Below are 21,165 nucleotides of genomic sequence, written 5' to 3'. Positions count from 1 at the left end.
AATTCTCCCGTTTAGTTCCTTATCTCATGTTGATACTGAAATAGCAGATATCTTTTCAGAGTACTAGGGCTACATCTCTGGGATGAGGTTCTCAGGCACCAAAAACCATTAGATGGGTCCCCAAGTTGAAATCATTTGGGGTGATGTTATGGCAGAAAAGAGATAGGATTTACAACATCAGCAACGTCTCTTTGAAAACACGATTGTTGTTAAAATCAACTGCCCCCAGGCATAAATAATAGGAATGTGACTACTGAGCCGAAACTCAATAGTTGCTTTATAAACAACTTAAATTTCCCCAAAATTTCAGTTAGAAGTTGTGTACTATCGCCGGTGCGGTGGGGGCGCAGGGCGCATGCATGCCCCGGGCATAGTTCCCCCTTGGTATAGAGCAGGGGTCAGCAACCTTTACCACCCAAAGAGCCATTTGGACCTGTTTTCCACAGCCCCTCCACTCACCTTTCCTTCCAGCGCTGGGAAGCGGAGGCACCAGGCAGGGAATCCCCCTCTGCCCAATGGAGCAGGTGGCTGCAGGGACAGAGGGGGGATGGTGGCTGCGGGGATGGCAGAGGGGGGATAACCGCTGCTCTGGAGGGCCACGCCCATGCTACCCTCTGACCTCCAGGGGTCAGAGGGCAGTGTGGGCGTGTCCCTCCAACCCTACAGAGCAGCCACCATCCCTCATGCACAGAGCCCTCATGCACGGAGCCGTCTCCGGTTCAGCCCCTCCAGTCACCTTTCCTTCCAGCGCTGCTCTGGAGGGCTGGAGGGACACGCCCACACTACCCTCCGACCTCCAGGTCACGTAGAGCCGCAATATAAGACTGAAAGAGCCGCATGCGGCTCCGGAGCCGCAGGTTGCAGACCCCTGGTATAGAGTATGCCACAACATTGTTTAAAAAGTGTGATTACAATTCTGCAAACTAAATGAACAGATGGAGCAGTTCATACCAGCTGGAATTTGGTATATATAAAATTCTGGACTCTCTGGTTAATATTCTGTTTGACTTTTGTAACATGTTCAGTGATTGAAACTTGTGAAATTTTTCTTTTTAAAAAAATAATAATATTTATTGAGTTTTTCATATCATACACAAACGAAAAAATGGTAGCATTTTTTTAAAAAGACAGTTGAAAAGTTTTCTTAATACTTTCCCCTACTTGGGAATTGTCTTAATATCAAGTTCAAGTTCAAAGACCTTTATTAGGCATTAAGTTGTCTTAATATACTAACTCAACGTACATCAATCTAGCTTGGACTTCAACCAATTGTTATTTCGTATCTCAAAAATCAATTCGAATATCAAATACTAGCCTATTTTCCTATACTTATTTAACTCATATCATTGTTTTCACTCCTTTTACAGAACAGGAAATATAAAAGAAGAATAGGTTTACAGAAATAAACTTGTGAAGTTTTTCTTATGGGTGCCCAGTGGAGGCAGTGTAATTTGCTGGGGAGGCACAGTGATTTAGATGGGGTATATTCCCCTTTCCCCAGATGCCTCTGTTCCCTGCAGATTGTATTCCCTTCCCATCACATTGCAGTAGCCAAAAGACAGCAGTTTTCCAGACTCGCATTTGCCTCTAGAAATATATATTGGTCAAAAATTAACATTTGTTCTGTTTTCTCTGTTGATCATTAAGAAGGGTGCGGTGTATTATTGATATGATTACCTTATGTTCTTATGAACAGTTGACGAACAGATGAACAGTCTGTGGAGATGACATAATGTTTTAAAATGTTCTTGTTCCAATACCTGCAGAAGTGGAAGAATATCAGCAACCAGAAAATGGAGCAGGGACTGAATACCAGCAGCTGGAGAACGTAGCAGGAATGGAATGCAATGGCCCATTTTTAGATCAGGAACAACAATTAACGCGAAGCAGCAGCACATCTGACATTAGAGACCAATGCAGTTCTGATATTTTCCAAGGTAATTCAGAAATAATAGGAGTTGCCTTTTCTGTTCCTGCTATTTAAGTGCCTCTCAGAAGAAAAAAAAACCCTTTGCTCAATAATGCAGTTGTTTCATGCAACGTCCTGTATTTTTTGCCTTTCTTGATTTTTCACTATGCCTAATAAGTTCTATAGTCTTATATGGTATACAGGAACATTTTAAATACCACACTCAGTACCATACGCTGTACTATGCTTAGAAACTGGTCAGAACCTACTTGAAACAAGAGCATGGCTGAATACATTCAAGTATTGGATCAAACTATGTTTTAACTCTGATGAGCGCAGTTTAACATATATTGTGCGCCCAGACCTATTTGCCTCCAAATGGTATCAACTTCTTAAATCAAAAATCTACTCTCTAGATTTAATACTTGAAGATCTCTGTATGCTGTCACCCAGAGAGATTCTGCAAACCTTATGTAAAAAAGCAAAGACTTCTAGAACAGGAATACCATCATCTTGTTAGCGGGCCAAGCAAATAAATCATGCTCTCACCCCTTTCTGTCGGAATAGTACCAGAACAGGGGCACATAGCCAAATATCCCGTAGAACTATTAACTGAACTCCTCAACAGAGATGGATTATTAAGCAAGGGCCAGATGCAATACTTTTCCATCGGCCATTACAAAGGGTCGTAAGCTACCTGTCTATCCCTCTCTCCCAGGATCGGGTCTGTCACACACTTCGTGAAAACCAAGTGGAGACTCTTGCTCACATTATACTTGACTGTCCAAGATATGTGGGTGTTAGGAATTTCTCTCCTGGGCGGGTCTTAGACAAATCTGAAAGAGACTCTGACAACTCTGTTGTGGAAAGCTTTTTTGTTAAAATAACACAGAGGCCGTGCTCTTGGAAAAAGTAGCAAAATTTCTTTTACAAGTGGCAGAATTTTCTAAGTAACATCCAATGCTAGATACAGTTTATCTGTCTGTGTTTTGAATGTACTTTTGATTTGTACTTCAGAAATGTTTGTAATGCTCTGGAGCCTATTTTAATATGCCTAATAAAGGTTGTTGTATTGGAACATTTTAAATGAAGTAAAGGGGGACTTGCTTTGTTTTTGGGCCCTCTGGGACCGAGAAAAGTCCTTTTGGTGCTGTCAGTTCTTCAGTTGTGAAAAAAAAAATAATATCCTGCTTCCTGCTGGATCAATGTGACTGGAAATGGTTTATGTCATTAAAAATAAATACAGCCTTGCATCAACAGAAATGCAAATAAAAAGAAATGCACCATGACCTCCGTACGCAGACCACTCAAAGTACAATGGAAAAACTCTTGTTTCATGGAGCCTCTGACAACTATGCATGCTTAGAGCCTTCCTGTCAGTCCTTGAGACACTACTGAGAAAGCACAAACTTAAGGAAAAACAGTTCTTGCTGACCAATACCAGTGATGGTGAACCTTTTAGAGACGAGTGCCAGGGGAGTAGCAAGGGAAAACTGCGTCCAGGGCACATGTGCGCCCTGCGCCCCTGCCTGCCCCCACCCTGCCCTGGAACGCCCCAAAACACCCCCGCAGGGTCATGCACCCAGTGCATTCCGCACCCCTTGACACTATACCACTGCTGAGTGCCCAAACTGGGGCAATGGTGTGCATGCCCACAAAGAGAGCTCTGAATGCCACCTCTGGCACCCGTGCCATAGGTTCACCACCACTGACCTATACGGAGGAAATCGTAGTAATACCTGGTACAGTGATCTGATCTGTGCCTTATCAGAGAGATACCGTGACCTACCTTGCCCAGATAGACTGTCAATGCGACTTATTGGATCTCTATCCCACGTGATTTTAAAATGCCCTCAGTGTAACTCTTATTGTGACTTGTGGATCACCCCTATTTTAACTAAGGCTGATTCTGCACGGGCCAAAACCAGCGAAAACGGTGTGAAAACAGTATAAACCCTTTTACACCATTTTCACACTGTTTTCACACTGCTGTTTTTGGCCCATGCGGAATCAGCCTAAGTTATCTTTTTGCCATAATGAAAAATAATATAGCCCCTTACTTGTTGGTGGATAAAAGATCTAAGGACCACGCTGACTGTGGCTAAGTATCTCACCACCATATTTTCCTTAAAGAAATAAAAGCTTCCTGTCTACTGCTCAAAAACTTTACATCAAAGCATCTTGAGAAAAAAGGAAAGGATCTAGCTATGTTGTGGTCACAGGTGGGTGGGAATCCCACAGACAGGAGAGTTCTAGGTTATGAAGTGATTTAAAGTTAAAATTTCCCAAAACGTTAAATCTTAAATAGATAAATATATGGTAATGTTGAATTTGCAGTTGTTCCAAACTTACCCCCAGTTATTATGCTCCCACACACACCAGTTGGGTGACCTTGGGCTAGTCACAGCTTTTCAGAGCTCTCTGAGCCCCACCCACCTCACAGGGTGTTTGTTGTGAGGGGGGAAGGGCAAGGAGCTTGTAAGCCCCTTTGAGTCTCCTGCAGGAGAGAAAGGGGGGATATAAATCCAAACTCTTCTTCCTCTTCTAAGCAACCATAACTTCAAAAAGTAATTCCATCCTCAGTGTTTCAAAGAAGCCTTCTATTACCATCAGTCACCAAATGCTAGATTGCCGTGTACATTTTTTTGCAGTGTGACTGAGATTCATTCATTCTCCCACCCCCAGATTAATAAATGTATTTGTGCCTGTGTCTGGATTCCAGGTTTTATACCAATTTAAAGGCTTGCCAAATAGATAAGTGCCTGCTTTCCGAAAAAGCACGATTGCTATGCATACTTCTGAAAGAGGAAGTGCATGTTGTCACTTTTTCACTTCTGAAATTTCACTGTTAGAAAAACAAAAGCTGACAGAATATCATTTCATTTCAGGTTCGAAGGGTGTTCAAGACATCAAGGGAACAATGACTGAGAGCAGCTCCATCCAAGAAGTAAGTGAAATTAATATACACTGTAATCCTGATACATTCAAATAACATCTTATTTTTTCATTGTTGCGTTTTAAAAGTTGCCTTGGTTATGCTTAGAAAAGTCCAGAGATCTAAGTACAGTATACTAGTTGCCTTAAAGAACTGTTTATTGAAGAATTTGCTCCAGTCTCTTCTATGATCCAAAGAGTTTCCCTGTACACCCTTTAAGAATTTCTTTCTATACATGTAGATCCATTCTGAGTATAGAAAAGGATTGCATAGCTATGTCATAGGTTTGATGCTTATGTCCCTCAAGTCTCATAACATTGTTTCGGCTATAGTTAGAGGTTAAAGCCAAATGCCAAGAGCTACTTCAGGCAAACCTAAGAGCTCGTGTATCTAATCTGGAGGAACCGGGTTTGATTCCCAGCTCTGCCGCCTGGGGAATTCAGATTAGCCTGTACACTCCCACACCCGCCAGCTGGGTAACCTTGGGCAAGACACAGCTTCTCGGAGCTCTCTCAGCCCCACCTACCTCACAGGGTGTTCGTTGTGAGGGGGGAAGGGCAAGGAGATTGTAAGCCCCTTTGAGTCTCCTGCAGGAGAGAAAGGGGGGATATAAATCCAAACTCTTCTTCTTCTTCTTCTTCTTCTTTTTCTTCATCTGCGCCCAATGGGATTTTACATTTTTGTCTTTAACATAAGCAAATTGCCCAATAGCGTCAGTGGCTGATGTTGGAGAAACAGAATTTCAGATGCCTCTTTTGTCGTGTCCCTGATGCATGCAAGAATCAGACTCAATTGATAATGAGATCTGTTTGTTGAAAGACAAGTTCTAGGTATGATGCATCGTAAAGATCTTTTGACAAGACTACTTTTTGGTACTCAGATTTCCCAAGATAAAAAGCTCTGCTCCTCCTGCCCATTGCTAAGCAATCCAGTCCTCCTTATCTGCAGTAACGCAGCTCCTGAACAGATGATATGGAAAATTAATAACATCTACCTTAATCAGGCCAAATCTTTTAAATACCTAGGCCTAAATTTTCAATACAATTTCAAATGGTCATTACAAAGATCCTGCTCTATTACTTCTGGGAAAATCCTATCCTCAGGTATTGTTCAGTTCTACTATGGGAAGGGTTTTCAATCTGTAATTGCTGCCCTGAAGATTTTCCAAGGAAAGGTGATATCAAAGATTCTTTACGGGATCCCCATATGGATCGATGCAGAAATTGATCTAATTCAAGCCTCGTTTTTGAGAAAAATAATGGGAGTCCCTAGCAGTGTCACCTTTACCACTCTGTGCCTCGAATCTGGACTGTCTTCAGTTGAAACCTTAGCTTGGATTTCTACAATAAAATTCTGGCTTAAAGTCCACTTTAGATCAAAAAATGGCGACATTATTTTACATCTACTTAAAGACAACCACGTCTCCAATTGGTCAAAAGTAATTACCAGCAAAATTAAGAGTATTGGAATAGACTTAATTGCCCTCCCAAACAGTAATGAAAACTTTACATCAAAGCAGTTTGAGAAGAAGGCAAGACCAGCTCCCTGGGGACGGTGTTTTTGCCGTCCCCAGGGCGCTGTATTTGGCCCGTGCGGAAAGGGCCATAGCTCCTCTTCTTATGGCATACTGTTGAAAAAACCCTAATCTTCCATTTGAATAAGTTCTAGAAGAACTACTTTTCCCAACAGAATGCTGAAGGTCATTTCTGGGCACGTTGTAGTCTTGTTGCTGAATGATAACATGTAGAGAAATGTTTGTAAGTCATTTCTCCGATAGTAAGATGAGATGAAGTAAAGGGTGGGTTTTTCCAGAAAGCTTTGGTCTGAGGACTCTCCTATGAATATCATTTTAAGCTGCTCAATGTCAGTGTTTGTTTTACACTTTTAATGGGGTTTTTATTGTATTATTTTAGCTGTGAGCTGTCTCAATCAATGAATAGGTGATAAAATAATTGTAAATCATGCAATAAGAGGGGTGTTTCTTGAAATTCTTCACGCAGGCAGGGAGTGCTCCAGTTGAATTAGATCCCAACACTGACCTGCAGCACTTGCACGGAAGGCGCAAGGAAAAAGAAAAGAGTGAGTGTCAGTAAACAACATGTTGTTTGTTTCAGTGCTGGAGTATCCTGTAGAATGCACAGGTGTCAATGAATCGTATCTTTGATAAGAACCATAATTTCTATTGTAATTCTTGAAAAATGATATTTAGTTTTCCCTGGGTTGTTTTTTCTCTCCCTGTTACTTGTGCATTTTTGGCTGCGTAGCTGAAAGTGTGAGTAGCGACACTTCTGTTGGGTGCAACAGTGAAGTAGACATCACTCTCGTTCCCTGGCAAGCATGTGAAGAAGACCATGATGCCAACATACCGGCCGATATATCTGTTGATCCAGACGCCTGCCACTGGATGCCGCTGAATCCTTCAGACGATCCAAATTTAACAGGTATTGTTCTGTTCAAGGGAGCACAGTGCAGGTAGATTGTGTTTGTGCATGTGCTTGAATAGATCTGGAGCTATTCTCACACACATTCTCTGTCTTCCTTTGTTACACGTGAGTAGACTATAAACTAGGTTGGGGTGGCCAACCTATGGTGCTCCAGATGTTCATGGGATACAATTCCCATCAACCCCTGCCAGCATGGCCAATTGGGAATTGTAGTCCATGAACATCTGAAGCACCATAGGTTGACCACCCCTGAATTTGGTCAAGGGTCTGCACAGCATGTTGCCCATGGATGCTGTGGCTCCCACTGACACCTTTTCTGACACCTGCCAAGTGTTTTTAGGATGTAGGTGGGGCCAAGCAGGGCTTTTGTCCAGCAAGACTGCTGATTGGCTATTGGAGATTTGATTATCTCTGCAGATTTTTTAAAAATGCTGCTTTAGCAATAGGTGCCACCACAACATAAGGGTCTGCACTGTATTACTGAAATTAAGCTGTGGCAATCATTTTGTGGCTGGCTCCGTCTCCTGCAGCAGTCATTTTGTGACAGTCATTTGGAGGGTAAACGTAAGGCAGAAAAGGCTGAATAAGTAAAATATGTTACAGAAACATGTAAAATCAATCGAAAAATTGTACTTCAATTGATAGAGAGCTGGTGTAGTGTAGTGGTTAAGAACTCTGGATTCTAATCTGGACAACTGGGTTTGATTCCCCGCTCTTCCACATGAAGCCTGCAGGCTGACCTTGGGCCAGTCAGTTCTCCAGGGCACTGTCACAAATATTACACCCATGCGTACTCCAACTCACTAGGTGAGTATCATTTCAACATTATCTTTCTATCACAAATATACAAAAAAATTTTTGGGGTAAGTACACCATCAGGTTTGGCTATAAAACCTCTAGATTAGGTTTTTATTTCGGCAGTCCTTTGTCAAGCCAGTCTGAAATGTACAAAGACAGATGTCAATATATAAAAGTCTATCTAATCCTTTCATTTTCATATTTATTTATTTTATTTATTTATGGGATTTCTATACCGCCCAATCCCCAAAGGGCTCTGGGCGGTGTACAACATGGATTCCATATACAGTATATAAACAAAACCCCATTAAATTAAAATGTAAGTTTAAAAGTTTAAATATTTAAAACGCAGCAGTAATTCAGTAAAATGGCGTCAGCAAATACCCCCCCAAGATTGTAAACCCCTCTCAAAAAAAAGGTGGAACAAAGACAGCAACAAAGTGGGTCAACCCTAGATGACAGGTGGGGACTCCGAAAACCGGAGGAATAGAGTAGAAGGGGCACCTAATCAGCGGCTGGGCACTCCAAAAGCCCGGTGGAACAACTCAGTCTTACAGGCCCTGCAGAATTCACCAAGATCCCGCAGGGCCCGAACAGCTGGAGGGAGAATGTTCCACCAGGCAGGGGCCAAGGCAGAAAAGACCCTGGCCCGAGTGGAGGCCAGCCGCATCATTGAGGGACCAGGAGCCACCAGTAAATTGGCCTCTGCTGAATGCAGGGGCCGAGTAGGGACATATGTGGTAATGCGGTCCCGAAGATACAAGGGTCCCAGGCCGTGTAAGGCCTTAAAGGTTAACACCCACACCTTGAAGATGATTCGGAACTCAATCTGGAGCCGAGGTGCAGGAAGCTGGGCGCAGCACAGGTTGGATGTGATCACGATAGGCGCCCCCTGAAGCAGACAGTAGCCGCCGCGATGCTGGACCAGCTTCAGTTTCCGGATCAAATGGGGCAAGGGAAGGCCCGCGTAGAGCGAAGTTACAATAGTTCAATTGCTTGGAGGTGACGTTGGCAAGCAGCTGGGATCACAGTGGCCAGATCTGCGTGGGAGAGGAAGGGATCTAGCCGCCGGGCCTGACGAAGATGGAAGAACGCAACCTGGGTTATATGGGCCACCTGGGTTTCCATTGAAAGAGACGAATCCAGGTGGACCCCCCAGGCTGCAAATGGAGGGGGTCGGCGCCAATGAGATCCCCTCCCACACCGGCAGCTGAAAGTTCCCAACCTCCCCCCCCCCCCCCCCCCCCCCCCCCCCCCCCCCCCCCCCCCCGCAAAATCCTATCCTTTGGTGTTCATCTGTTGGTCCCGAGTAGCATTGAATTGCAATACATGGCAACTCCAGAAGGGTTTCAAGGCAAGAAACAGACAGAGGTGATTTCGCGGTGTAGTGGTTAAGAGCAGGTGGGTTTCTAATCTGGAGAGCCGGTTTGAATCCCCACTCTCCACCTGAGTGGCAGAGGCTTATCTGGTGAATCAGGTGTGTTTCCGCGACTCCTACATTCCCAGGACTCCTTGGCTTGCTCCATCCTCTCTAGCCCCACCTAACTCCTAAGCAGGTGTCTGTTGTGGGGAGCTGAAGGAGCCAGGTTACCTTGAGTCTCCTTACAGGAGAGAAAGGGGTATTCCTCCTCCTCCTCCTCCTCCTCCTCCTCCTCCTCCTTCTTCTTCTCTTCTTGGTGGTCTCTCATCCAAATAGGATCGACCCTTGCTTAGCTCCCAAGAAGAGATGGGGAGTCTGAGGAAGAGTGGGATTGTCTTTCCACTTGCCTGCTTTGAATGCTGTCTGAGTAACATCGAGGCAATCCCAACGCATTCACATATGAAGCACGAAGTGATTCTTACTGCCTTCAATACTGCAACATGGCATTAAGTGTATGGATCATCATCAGAGCCAATAGCTCGGTCCTTGCTGGGGAAAAGTCTTTCTCCCTCACTTTTCATCACAGTAAACCATCCTAGTTTCCAACCCCAAATGGCTTTCGGTTTGGGGCTGGATTGATCCATCTAATCAATTCCATCATTTACACTTCACTTTACAATTCAGAGCATTTCAGTTCTCTGGAGGCAGCTACCATTATGCAGGGGTTATCAAGGTCAGATTCAGCTTATTGTCACATGCCAAAGGCAAATTCTGAAGGAACTGTAAAGAGGCATGGAGGTTACCTGTGAAAGAGGTGTTCTTGTGTGTGTGTGTGTGTGTGTGTGTGTGTGTGAGACAGGACACAGGAGAGAGAGAGAGAGAGAGAGAGAACACTAAGAACCGCTGTCAAGGAATACTAACTGCACAGCTAGGATATAGCTGAGTGTTAATTGCCGAGCTCCTAGCATTACCAGAAAAACAGCTTTCCATAATTATCCCATTACAGTGTTTATAGCAGACTATGCTGGATAATTTCTAAAAATGCAGCAATTATCGTCCGGGACGATCAGAAATGATACCTTTCACAAAGCAACGCACGGGTATAGCTGTGATCGTGGAGGGAAGGCTGCGACTCCGTACCTCTCTGTAGCGAAGCAGCAATATGGATCAACCCCACAATTCCTTGGGGTTCGTTTGTAAGGCCTAATTTGGTTCTGTGTCAGAGTTCAACCAGGAATTGTTCAGCTGGCGCAGTGTTTAAGAGCAGGTGCAATCTGAGAACCGGGTTTGATTCTCGCTTCACACTTGAGCTGTGGAGGCTTATCTGGGAACCAGATTACCAGCACTTCCAACAGATGCCACCTGGGTGACCTTTGGGCTAGCCATGGTTCTTTGGAGCCTTCAGCTCCCCACCCACAGGGTGTTTGTTGTGAGGGGAGGGGAAGAAAGGAGACAAGCCTTTGAATCTCCTTACAGGAGAGAAAGGTAATATAAACCAAACTCCTCCTACTCCTCCTTCTAGATCCCTGTTGATTTTATGCTCACTGGCAAGTATAGCGGCCCTGTCGCTTTTATGTCTGCATTTTGTGTCTCTAATCTAGTCAGAATGCTTGTATTACACTTTTCTCCAAGGCAGATTGAAACCAGTGGCTCTTTAGTTTCACATACATATATGGTTCCTTGTGCAATTGTTCTGTTAACTGCACGCCACAGTATAAACGGTGTTGTTAAGTGCTGTTATTAAGGCCCATGAGTGTGGCAGTTAAAGTGCCATATTAGATATCGAGACTCAAGTTTGAATTCCTCACTCATGCCATCGAAGCCCATTAGGTGGTCTTGGGCTGCTCACAGACACTCAGCCTGGCCTACCTCATGGGGTTGTTAGAAGATGAAATGGATGGGAGGCGAATGGGGAGAGGCAGGGTGAACATGAAGTAAAACCAATGAAGTAAAATGAATCCACTCTGAGATAGTACTGGAAGAGGCATTCTTCCTAAGGAGACCAAAGAATGCCTCTTTGAACCTAGTCTGGAGCCTTGTACTTACATTACAAGGTGTTCCACCTATGTAAAGTGTTCCACCTTTGTGAACCGGGATGGCTTCACTATGTAAAGTGAACCGGATGTGAACCGATGGTTTCACCTTATGTAGTGTTCCACCTTTGTGAACCGGATGGTCAACACGATGTCGAGTCGTTAGAAAGCTGCCAGCTTCTGGGTACTCGTTTCCCGCCCCCAGACAGGGCGAAGGGAGCTTCCAGGCGTCAGTGGCGCCTCTGCGTCGACGCTGGAGGCTGCCGCGACTGCTCTTGCGCCTCCAGAAGGCAGCGGCAGCCTTCAAAACCCCGACATCTCTTTGAAAAAAAAAACCCGCGGGACGCTGACAAATTGTTTGATGGAAGGGACTGTCCCGGCCAAAAGGGACGTCTGGTCAGCCTATACTTACAAATATGTGAAAATGTGGATTCTTTTTTAAGACGGCCCCTAAAGAAGTATCCCTTTAAGTGTGTGAGAGGAAGAGGATGCTTGCTTTAAGAGGCTGGCCTCAGTTCGGTTCATTGAAGGAGGCTTTAGATTGATCAACTCACCAAACATTGGCCCTTCCCACACTCCCAGAATATTGCGGGTTTCAATCCACTTTCAATTGTTTGAAAGTGGATTTTGCTATTATTCCACACAGCAAAATCCAGCTTCGGCGCATTGAAGCGGATCGAAGTGCATTATTCTGCATGTATGAACGGGCCGCTAAGCCGCCTTATCCTTTGGAACCCCTTTCTGCCCTTTTCAGAATATCTCCCCAACACTGCAGCTGCGGGACTGTTTCCTGATGCCTGCTCGGTGACAAGCCCTTCCCTAGCACCCGGCTAAAACGACAGGGACTCAGCCGGCAACCGCGATACCAGATGGTCGAGGTTCATCCCAGACAAGAGCTGTCCTTGAGACACTCTCCCTCTCCCCAGTTGATGCTCTGGGTCGTTCTGCCTTTCAAACTCTTCTGTTCTCGCATCCTCCTCCTCCTCCTCACGCGCTCATCCCCGGCTCCACCGCCCCCTCCCCAAACTATCAGCCGATGAAATGTTAATGACCAGCTCTGCGAGCTATTTGATATCGCTCTCCCTCCGCCCCCAGAACCGCTGCTGGAGAGGAGGTTTTTTTTTTTTTTAATGGAGTTTCGTTCTGCTGGCCCTCCTCACAACAAAGGCCACGGGATGCCTGCCTGCATCCTCACCTTCCTCCGACTGGCCCTCCTCTCCTCCCGGAAGGATAGCTGCTGGCATTTCTCATCTAGTAATTGGCCTCCCAAGGCCCGCAGCCTTGCCCCCTCCAGGAAAACCCATACCCCTGATCACGACTCCGGCCCCTAATCTCGTCCTATCCCTCCCCACCCCTCAGTCCCAAAAGAGTTCGCTGGATCATCATTGCATCAATAATGCATACATTCTCTCTCTCTCTCTCTCGCTTCCTCTGCTCTCCATTGTGAACAGGTATTGGCAGATGTGCGGGACGGTGGCCAGCACACTGGACCCAAGAAGCGAAACCTCCTGTATTTAAGGGGAAAACCAACACTTGGGTCTGGCTGCAAAGCCAGACGATGGGCCTGTTTAGAAATTCCATTTCCACTCAACCAAAGGAGCATCAATGCAAAACACACAGAAGGGCAGATGGGCAGGGCTTTGCTTTTATGTTTTGATTTATCCCCACCTTGCATTGCAGGAAGCAAGACTTCAGCACCTATCCAGCTTCGGGCTCACGACACCCAAAAGAAGGTGCTTTCCCCGCCGAGCCCGACCAACTGCTCATGCCAGTTCAGGCAGCAAAAGGAAGACCCGGAGATTTTTGGGGCAGAGAACCGCAGGCCGCAATGAAGGGCATAGCCGACATGCATGAAGCACCCAACCGGCCTATCTAGTCTAAAATCCATCCCTCACCCGAATTGCAGTACAGTCTCTGGGCACCATTCTATAGCCGATATTGACAAGCCGAACGGGCCACCAAACGGTGAAAGGTCTGAACTACATCTCAATTTATGGCAATTTAGGAGCCAGGATGTTTAGCTCTGGGTGAAGAAGAAGAAGAAGAAGAAGAAGAAGAAGAAGAAGAACAGCCGAAGAAGAAGAAGAAGAAGAAGAAGAAGAAGAGGAGGAGGAGGAGGAGGAGGAGGAGGAGGAGGAGGAGGAGGAGGAGGAGTTTGATGCATCCTCTTCGTGGATTTCAGCAGTTTAGCCAATCGACTTTGTGAGATTGAGAGTGACTAGTTCAGGCCCAGTTGGCGTACACCTGATCAGATAAGCCAGGGTGGTGATATCAACTCGTTCTTCCAGACAGACACATGAGTTTAACCTTTCCTGAGAGAAGACAGCCATACAGGATATTTAGCTGCAGCTCCAGAGATTAGACTGAGTCATGGGTTCAAGGTGAAAGAGATTCCACTAAATATCAGGAAATCTCGATCGTCAGGGTTAAAGGATTGAGGATACTGGGAGGGGAGTTCTCAGTGTTAACAGAGCTGATGAATATAATAGAAAGCAAGCTTTGATTGATGGTTCTTTGGTGTCTTTCCAACTCATCGATTTATGAATTCTTTTCTGCTTGTTGATCAGTTCTTCACATCTTTCTTCCAGCGGTTCATCGCGTATGATTCCTTATTTCATTCTTTCAATATTCTGTGAATGCCACCGAAGACGATAACGACCAAAGCCTACTCAGTGAGTCGAGTATTTGGAACTGATTCCAGACACTGATGCAAGATCGTAGTTACTGCTGGTAATGATAATTAAACTATAACACCGATGTCATGTAGTTCATCACCGCTCTGTTAATTATACCACACTTTCAACGTCTTTCCCGCAAGCCCAGGTTAACATGGGGATTTCATAAATACAGTTAACAGGCATTAAGAACCGACAACATAAGTAAGAAGAGAAGAGTCCTCTTCGTGCGAAGATCGCTTATTGTTCTCCTTCACAACAAAGTCTCGTGAAAGATAGGCGTAAGCCGAGACTATCCTTGTCGCTCCAGTTGGTATGTTGAGGCACAATTCATAATGGATGAAAGGTGCGTTCTCATTCCGCTCTTTTCGGTTATGGCTGTTTACCCGGAGGAACCGGTTTATTTGTTTATTTGATTTCATTTTATTGTGATTGTCGCTGACCGCCGCTGGTTTTGGCGCTTCATCCGTGAAATTCGTGACAGTTCCGCCGTTCGCCGCTGGAGCCGAAAATCAAAACCCGTTCCCTCCAGATTGTTAATACCTCGTTTGAACACTACGTCATCAAAGGCCAGTATGGGTCGTATCATTAAGTCGTCATCTTATACTTGATGGTTCACCAGGAAACCGAAGATCACTGTGCCAGTTCGTTAGGGTATGGGCACTTTACGAGTGACAGATTACCATGACTATGGTGTTTTACGGATAAGTTAAAGAAACGGGATTAGCCGACCGAAAGGTCGGAATACCGGGAACAAGACAGCGAAAGTCGCTTCTTCGTCACCGCTGCAGTGATCTTGAAGATGCCGGGGTTATCCCGGAACTAAAAGCCACGCTAGCCTCTTCATCATTCGACATTTTGCCGTGGTTACCAGACTGAACGCTTAAAGCCAGCGCCAGTTTGGATATTGCAATCGAGCAGTCCATCAGGAACAAAATTTAAACAGATCTCGAAAAGCAGCCAATAAGTTGTGAAGCCTTCAAACATGCCGACTACTGTTTTGCATTGATCGTTATTCATGTCAGTCGCATCGTTCATTTGGTTGAACAAAGCCAAATATTAAAATATTCAGTGAATAATTGCCTCGCCTGGAGCAGTCAAAATGAACCTCATCATTACAAAGTCAGGCCTGCAAAGTCAACAAACATTGATGGTTATGTAACGGGCCGTTCTTCGGCGCTGAGCAGTTACGAATTTCGGCGTAAACATCTTCGCCACCGTACAGTACTGACAAAACGTCACTATTTCGGAAGACAAATAATGTCACCATACTGTTAAGCCTTTGCACGCAAAGGAGAAGCTTCGATTAAAGCTTGTATCTCCCCGGTGAATTGCTGCAGTAAAGAAGACGGATTTATAACCACTTTCAGCATTGGGGCAAGCGAATATTCTTCTTCAAATACCGTAGGCATGAGAAATTCGAAGAACTGTGATTCGTCAGCAAGTCACCAGCTGGCGCAGGAAAGGCATAAAGCTGGTTGTACGAGATTGACGTTCATGCAATATTGATACTGCTGCTTCAATGTTTTATTAACCAGCAGTTTGTACCATCGCCAGAAGCCAGGAAGGGCTACATAAACAATTATAAACAAATAAATATAAATAAATACCTGGACTCTCGATTGCCATGGGGCAGAAAGAAAAATCGTCCTTCATTACATCACCTGCTTAACACTACGCCGTCGCTGTTCTTCTTTCTGTGACAAAAGGTACGGAACAGAATAATACAGCCTGCCGGTATTAGCTTATCGCCAGGAAGACAGCAGAAATACGCTGCTTTCTACGACCTAACTGTTTCAGAAAATCTCACCGTCACCCTGCTGACTTGGGCATTGACGCTTGTGCTTCTGGAAGCCCGAGCAGCGCGCAAGGCCGATGGATGGCCGCGACAATGGAAACTGGCGCGTTTGCTCAGCGTTAAAAGACAAGCGAGCGAAGCTGGTGCCGGGTTGCCTTCCACTATTCAGCCTTCATTCACGCTGGCCTGTTTCCTCTCAGCCAGCACCAGTGGACTGACCAACAGCCTCGTTGCAACACACTGACACACAGCACCTATCCAATTTTGATCTTCCAGCCCCACGTTAATGCCGAGCTACCCACCATCTTGCCTTCCAGATCCTAATTTGGGAGACTGCTCTTTTTGATTTTCAATTCTTAAAGAACGATTGCTTATAGCCATTAAAGCACGTCCTCGTTAATAATTCTGATAACCTGCCTGGACACACTGTGAAGAAAGGTCCTGAAATTGTCATGCTTGGTTGCATCACATCTTTGTTCAGCCTTTTTTACCACTAACCATGCCACATGCTATTAAAAGAAGAAAGAAAGAGTTTGGACTGAGATTCCTCTCTGTAAGGGAGATCAAGCTCCTTTTCCCACCTTGGGGCTTAGAGGGTGGGCTGAACAAGACTGTCTGTGTCTGTCTGTGCCAGGAATGGGAGGAGTGTGGGAACATTCCCTTGTTCAACAGATGTTTCTTCTGTGAATAAACCTCGGTGCCTTCCAGACCACTCATTTGGTCTCACATTAATACTTCTGTTTCCAGAAGTTGGCAGGACCTTTAAACAGAAGTCTCAACATTTGGGGTCATGGGTCAAGAATCAGAAAGCTCATGAATTATCTCCAAAGCCTCATCCAGAAGTCTCTCAGAATCTGATTGAAACATAAGGTGTGTGCATACAGAAGGAAATATACTAGTTAAAATAAGGGGAGGGTCCCCAACTGTTAAGTTAGTAATAGCTTTAAAAGTCTCCATCATTCATATTCATTTATCCTTACTTATCTTGGTTTATCTCTACCTATTATTCATTTGAATTGACCATTATCTAGTCTATTCAGCCTGTTTATTCCATTTTCCACTATCTGAGCTTCCATTTCCATTTGTCTATCTGATTCCATCTATCTATTCATTGAGCTCCATCTATCTGATCTGCCCATCTGACGATCTAGTCTATCTGATCATCTGATTCATCTCCAGGCCCATTCCCATCTGCCCAGCCGAGACAGGAATGAGACAGCCGAGGAGGAGGCACACACAGACACAACAGAGAAGGAGGAAGGAGCAAGGAGGAAAGGAACAACAACAACAACAACAACAACAACAACGACCAACCCAGGAGGACAAATGGAAACAAGGAATGGGCATGGACATGGAAGGAGGAAACATGGAGCCGAGACGGATGAACGAAGAAATGAGCGGAGAGACACACACACAAAGAGGAGGACAGGAGGACAGACAGACAGGAGGCAGACAGACAGACAGACAGACAGACAGACAAGGAGGACAAGGACAGACAGACAGACAGAGTGGAGGAGCAGAGGACAGACAGACAGACAGACAGACAGACAGACAGACAGACAGACAGACAGACCGACAGACAGATGGAGGAGCAGGAGGAGGAAGGACAGACAGACAGACAGGTGGACAGGTGGAGGAGGAACTTGACAGCACACACAACTGATGGCCAACCGGAAATATGCACACGGAAGCCCAGCACGGGGACTGGAGGAACTAAGGACGGAAGGGACAGCCACTGAGCATGGAACAAAGGACAGCAGTGGACCCAACTGGAAGACCACCAGGAATCAGGACCTCCCAACGGAAGTGAAAGGAGCCCTAAGGAGAGAAGGGGAATAACACACATATACGGCATACAAAACAGACATGGAACGGATGTGAACGTGGAATGGCATGGAAGTATTGATCCAGCTGCCATGAAGGAATGAGTAACGGAAGAGAGAACAGAAGCCAAAGGACGTAAGGAAGTAAATATGCAGACAAGCAGGGCCGGAAAATAAAGAAAGTACAGAGAATCCCACCATGGAAATAAGATCTGTACCTTAGGTAGTAGAAACTAGGATATCTCAAGGAGATAACTTTGGGAAGTACCAAACTAAAGAAGCCTGGCCTTTGTAGAAGGTAGAGAAAGCAGGTGAAAGAAAGGAAGGAGATGCAGTGGCAATGGGGAATATAATGGAATGACTTTGTGGAACTTTGGGGAGAGAAGGAGTGGATGGAGAATAGCAGCCAGCAGTATGGTGGAAATGGCAGCCTTAATGGCATGAAAGTGATCTAGCAATTGCATTGCCTTGAAAGTTTCATTGTCACGCCATCCATCGGCTCTTCTAAGGCTGCTCAGGACTCAGAGCACAAAGGCATCAATGTACTTTAGAGTCAACAGAATTGATTGGAGCCAGTTGGGTACTGCAGAACAAATGGGGTTAGATAAACGCATAGGGGGTGCATATTAATTCTGCTGTCTTCACAAAGCATTCGCTAAATACATCGCTTCAGCAGGTAGCTGTGTTGGTCTGTACAAGAAGAGTACGAAGCAGTCACAAGAAGAGGAGCAGCGGTGGCGTAGTGGTTAAGAACGGGTGTGCTCTAATCTAGAGGGACTGGGTTTGATTCCCTGCTCTGCCGCTTGAGCTGTGGAGGCTTATCCGGGGAATTCAGATTTATTTATTTATATTTATTTGTTTATAATTGGTTTTATATACCGCCCCTCCCCTGAAGGGCTCTGGGCAGTGAACAACACAATAAAACCTTAGTTACAATAAAACCCCATTAAAACAGCAATTAATAATGTTACATGGGCATCCAATCATAAAACATTAGCTTGTGCACTCCCACACACGCCAGCTGGGTGACCTTGAGCTAGTCACAGTTCTTCGGAGCTCTCTCAGCCCCACCTACCTCGCAGGGTGTTTGTTGTGAGGGGGGAAGGGAAAGGAGATGGTGGCCCTTTGAGTCTCCTACAGGAGAAGGAAGTGGATTATAAATCCGATTCTTCTTCTACTAGCTGCAAGATTCTGGGGATACAAGCTTTTGAGAGTCAAACCTCCCTTTGCATTTCACAAAGGGAGCTCCAACCTGAACATGGTGACATTCTGGCCTGTCTTGAGAAAGATAAGTGACGTTTTGTGGGTACTTGTCCACACAGTTCAACAGAGATGTTTATTTTACACCAGAGTTCAGTAGCTGCTTTCAAGCAGGAAAGGGTTGGTTTTTAATTTGTACGTTGCATCTTAGAGTTTCAATGTTTATTTGTTGACTTTACCCAATTTTGACTCACATTGGTGGGGTTTTTTTTTCCCTCTGACACCTTTGTGCTTCAAGAAGGCCAAGGAGATGTGAGACGCAGGCAGTATTCACACTGGGTTCCTATGGCAGAATTTGTCTTGGGGACGATTGTGAGTGCTCTTTGATTCTAACCAATGCTGCTCTTGGCAGCGTCATGCATCATTGACATATGGATGCTTCCAGTCCAGCCACAAAGAGGCATGTGAAAGTAGGTCAGCATGACAGGGGAAATGAGGCACTTCTGGCTTGATGTGGCTGCTCCGGAAAGATCCTGTTCAGTTTTGTTCCCCTTCTGGTGGTTTGCTGTTGCAAATATCCCAGGTCTGCTTAGGCTGAAAGGTGCGGCTGAGTCAACTGCCAGGTGAAGAGCGACTCCTTCCAGTCTGTGAAAAGCCACAGCAAGGATGTGGGAGAGAAAGTTCTGTGGCTCAGTGGTAGAGGATTTGCGTGGCACAGAGAAGGTTCCAGGTTCAACCCCAGCATCTCCTGCTAAAAAGGTCCTAAGTAACGGTGACATGGAGAAGGCGGCTTCACGGTTCACCCCCCCCATCTTGTTTCCCAGTGTGTTTCCATTTCTAGTATTTCCGTCAACACAATCCTCACCTCCTAATTCTTCTTGAGCTCTCCTGCCAGGCATAGTCATGACATGTCTGTCACTCATGCAAAATGGTTGCCTGCCCTTGTAGACTACAATAACACGAGTAGTCTTGGTTTCCTGAAGGTAGACCACATCCAGTGCCCTTAGGTATAAGGTGACGGCTTAAGTTGGTACAGCCCCATACAGCAGCAGTGGCGTAGTGGTTAAGAGCAGGTGTGCTCTAATCTGGAGGAACCGGGTTTGATCTCCCTACTCCGGGCCGCTTTGAGCTGTGGAGGCTTATCTGAATTCTGTGATAAGCCCCCCCACAGCCTGCTGAGAAAGCTGGGAACTGTCCCTCCGGGATATATGCCTATAAGTCTAATAAAATAAATAAATAAATAAATAAATAAACCCGGTTCCTCCAGATTAGAGCACACCTGCTCTTATGAAAGAGCAGATGAGAGCACACCTGCTCTTCATCCATTATGAAAGATTGTGCACTCCAACACATACCAGCTGGGTGACCTTGGGATAGTCACAATTCTTCGGAGCTCTCTCAGCCACACCTATCTCACAGGGTGCTTGTTGTGAGAGGGGAAGGAAAGGAGTTTGAAGCCCCTTTGAGTCTCCCCTTACAGGAGAGAAAGGGGATATAACCAACTTTTCTTCTTCTTATATGTTGTGGTTCAAAACTGTGCACACTGATTAGTATGTCTTAGCTGTTTATGGGGGGGAAAGTCCCATGTTATTTTTCAGGGCTTACTGGCAGGAAAGTGTCCTGAGGATTATACTGAAAGTGTGGTATAGTGCTTAGAGCAGTGGTGGTGAACCTTTGGCACTCCGGATGTTATGGACTACAATTCCCATCAGCCCCTGCCAGCATGGTCAATTGGCTTACAGTGTTGCATCAGTGTCTGGAAGGTCCAAGTTCCAAGCCCCGTCTCGCATGCAGTTCCTTGGGTAACCTTGGGCTGGTCGTTATCGTCTCAGTTTGGACATTCCTCACAGGGCTGTTGTGAGGATGAAATGGGAGGAATCATATAAGCCACCGTGAGTTCCTTGGAGAAAGGTGGGGAACTTGGAGTGTACTGCTGCAGCCAGAAAGGATTCATAGAATCAGTGAGTTGGAAGATACACCCAAGGGCCATCCAGTCCAACCCCCTGCCATGCAGGAAACACACAGTCGTTAATCTCTTGACATATATTCATCCAGCCTCTGTTTGAAAACCTCCAAAGAAGGAGACTCCACCACACTCCCAGGTAGTGCATTCCACTGTCCAACAGCCCTGACTTTCAGGAAGTTTTTCCTGATGTTTAGGTGGAATCTCTTTTCCTTCACCTTGAACCC

The 21,165-nt window shown here is 45.5% G+C and overlaps 1 protein-coding gene across 1 annotated transcript in view; it reads left to right on the top strand.

Annotated features, from left to right (window-relative positions):
* RALGAPA2 (Ral GTPase activating protein catalytic subunit alpha 2) overlaps nucleotides 1-21,165 on the top strand; it is a 182,494-nt gene that overhangs the window by 38,036 nt on the left and 123,293 nt on the right. Inside the window, exons 10-13 of the mRNA XM_048515372.1 lie at nucleotides 1,767-1,937; nucleotides 4,798-4,856; nucleotides 6,845-6,923; nucleotides 7,109-7,285. Coding sequence (XP_048371329.1) covers nucleotides 1,767-1,937; nucleotides 4,798-4,856; nucleotides 6,845-6,923; nucleotides 7,109-7,285 — 486 coding nt within the window. The remainder of the gene's footprint in view (nucleotides 1-1,766; nucleotides 1,938-4,797; nucleotides 4,857-6,844; nucleotides 6,924-7,108; nucleotides 7,286-21,165) is intronic.

This window comes from Sphaerodactylus townsendi, linkage group LG14 (genome assembly GCF_021028975.2).
Source record: "Sphaerodactylus townsendi isolate TG3544 linkage group LG14, MPM_Stown_v2.3, whole genome shotgun sequence".
Classification (NCBI taxonomy): domain Eukaryota; kingdom Metazoa; phylum Chordata; class Lepidosauria; order Squamata; family Sphaerodactylidae; genus Sphaerodactylus; species Sphaerodactylus townsendi.
This window is presented reverse-complemented; position numbering and strand designations above follow the sequence as displayed.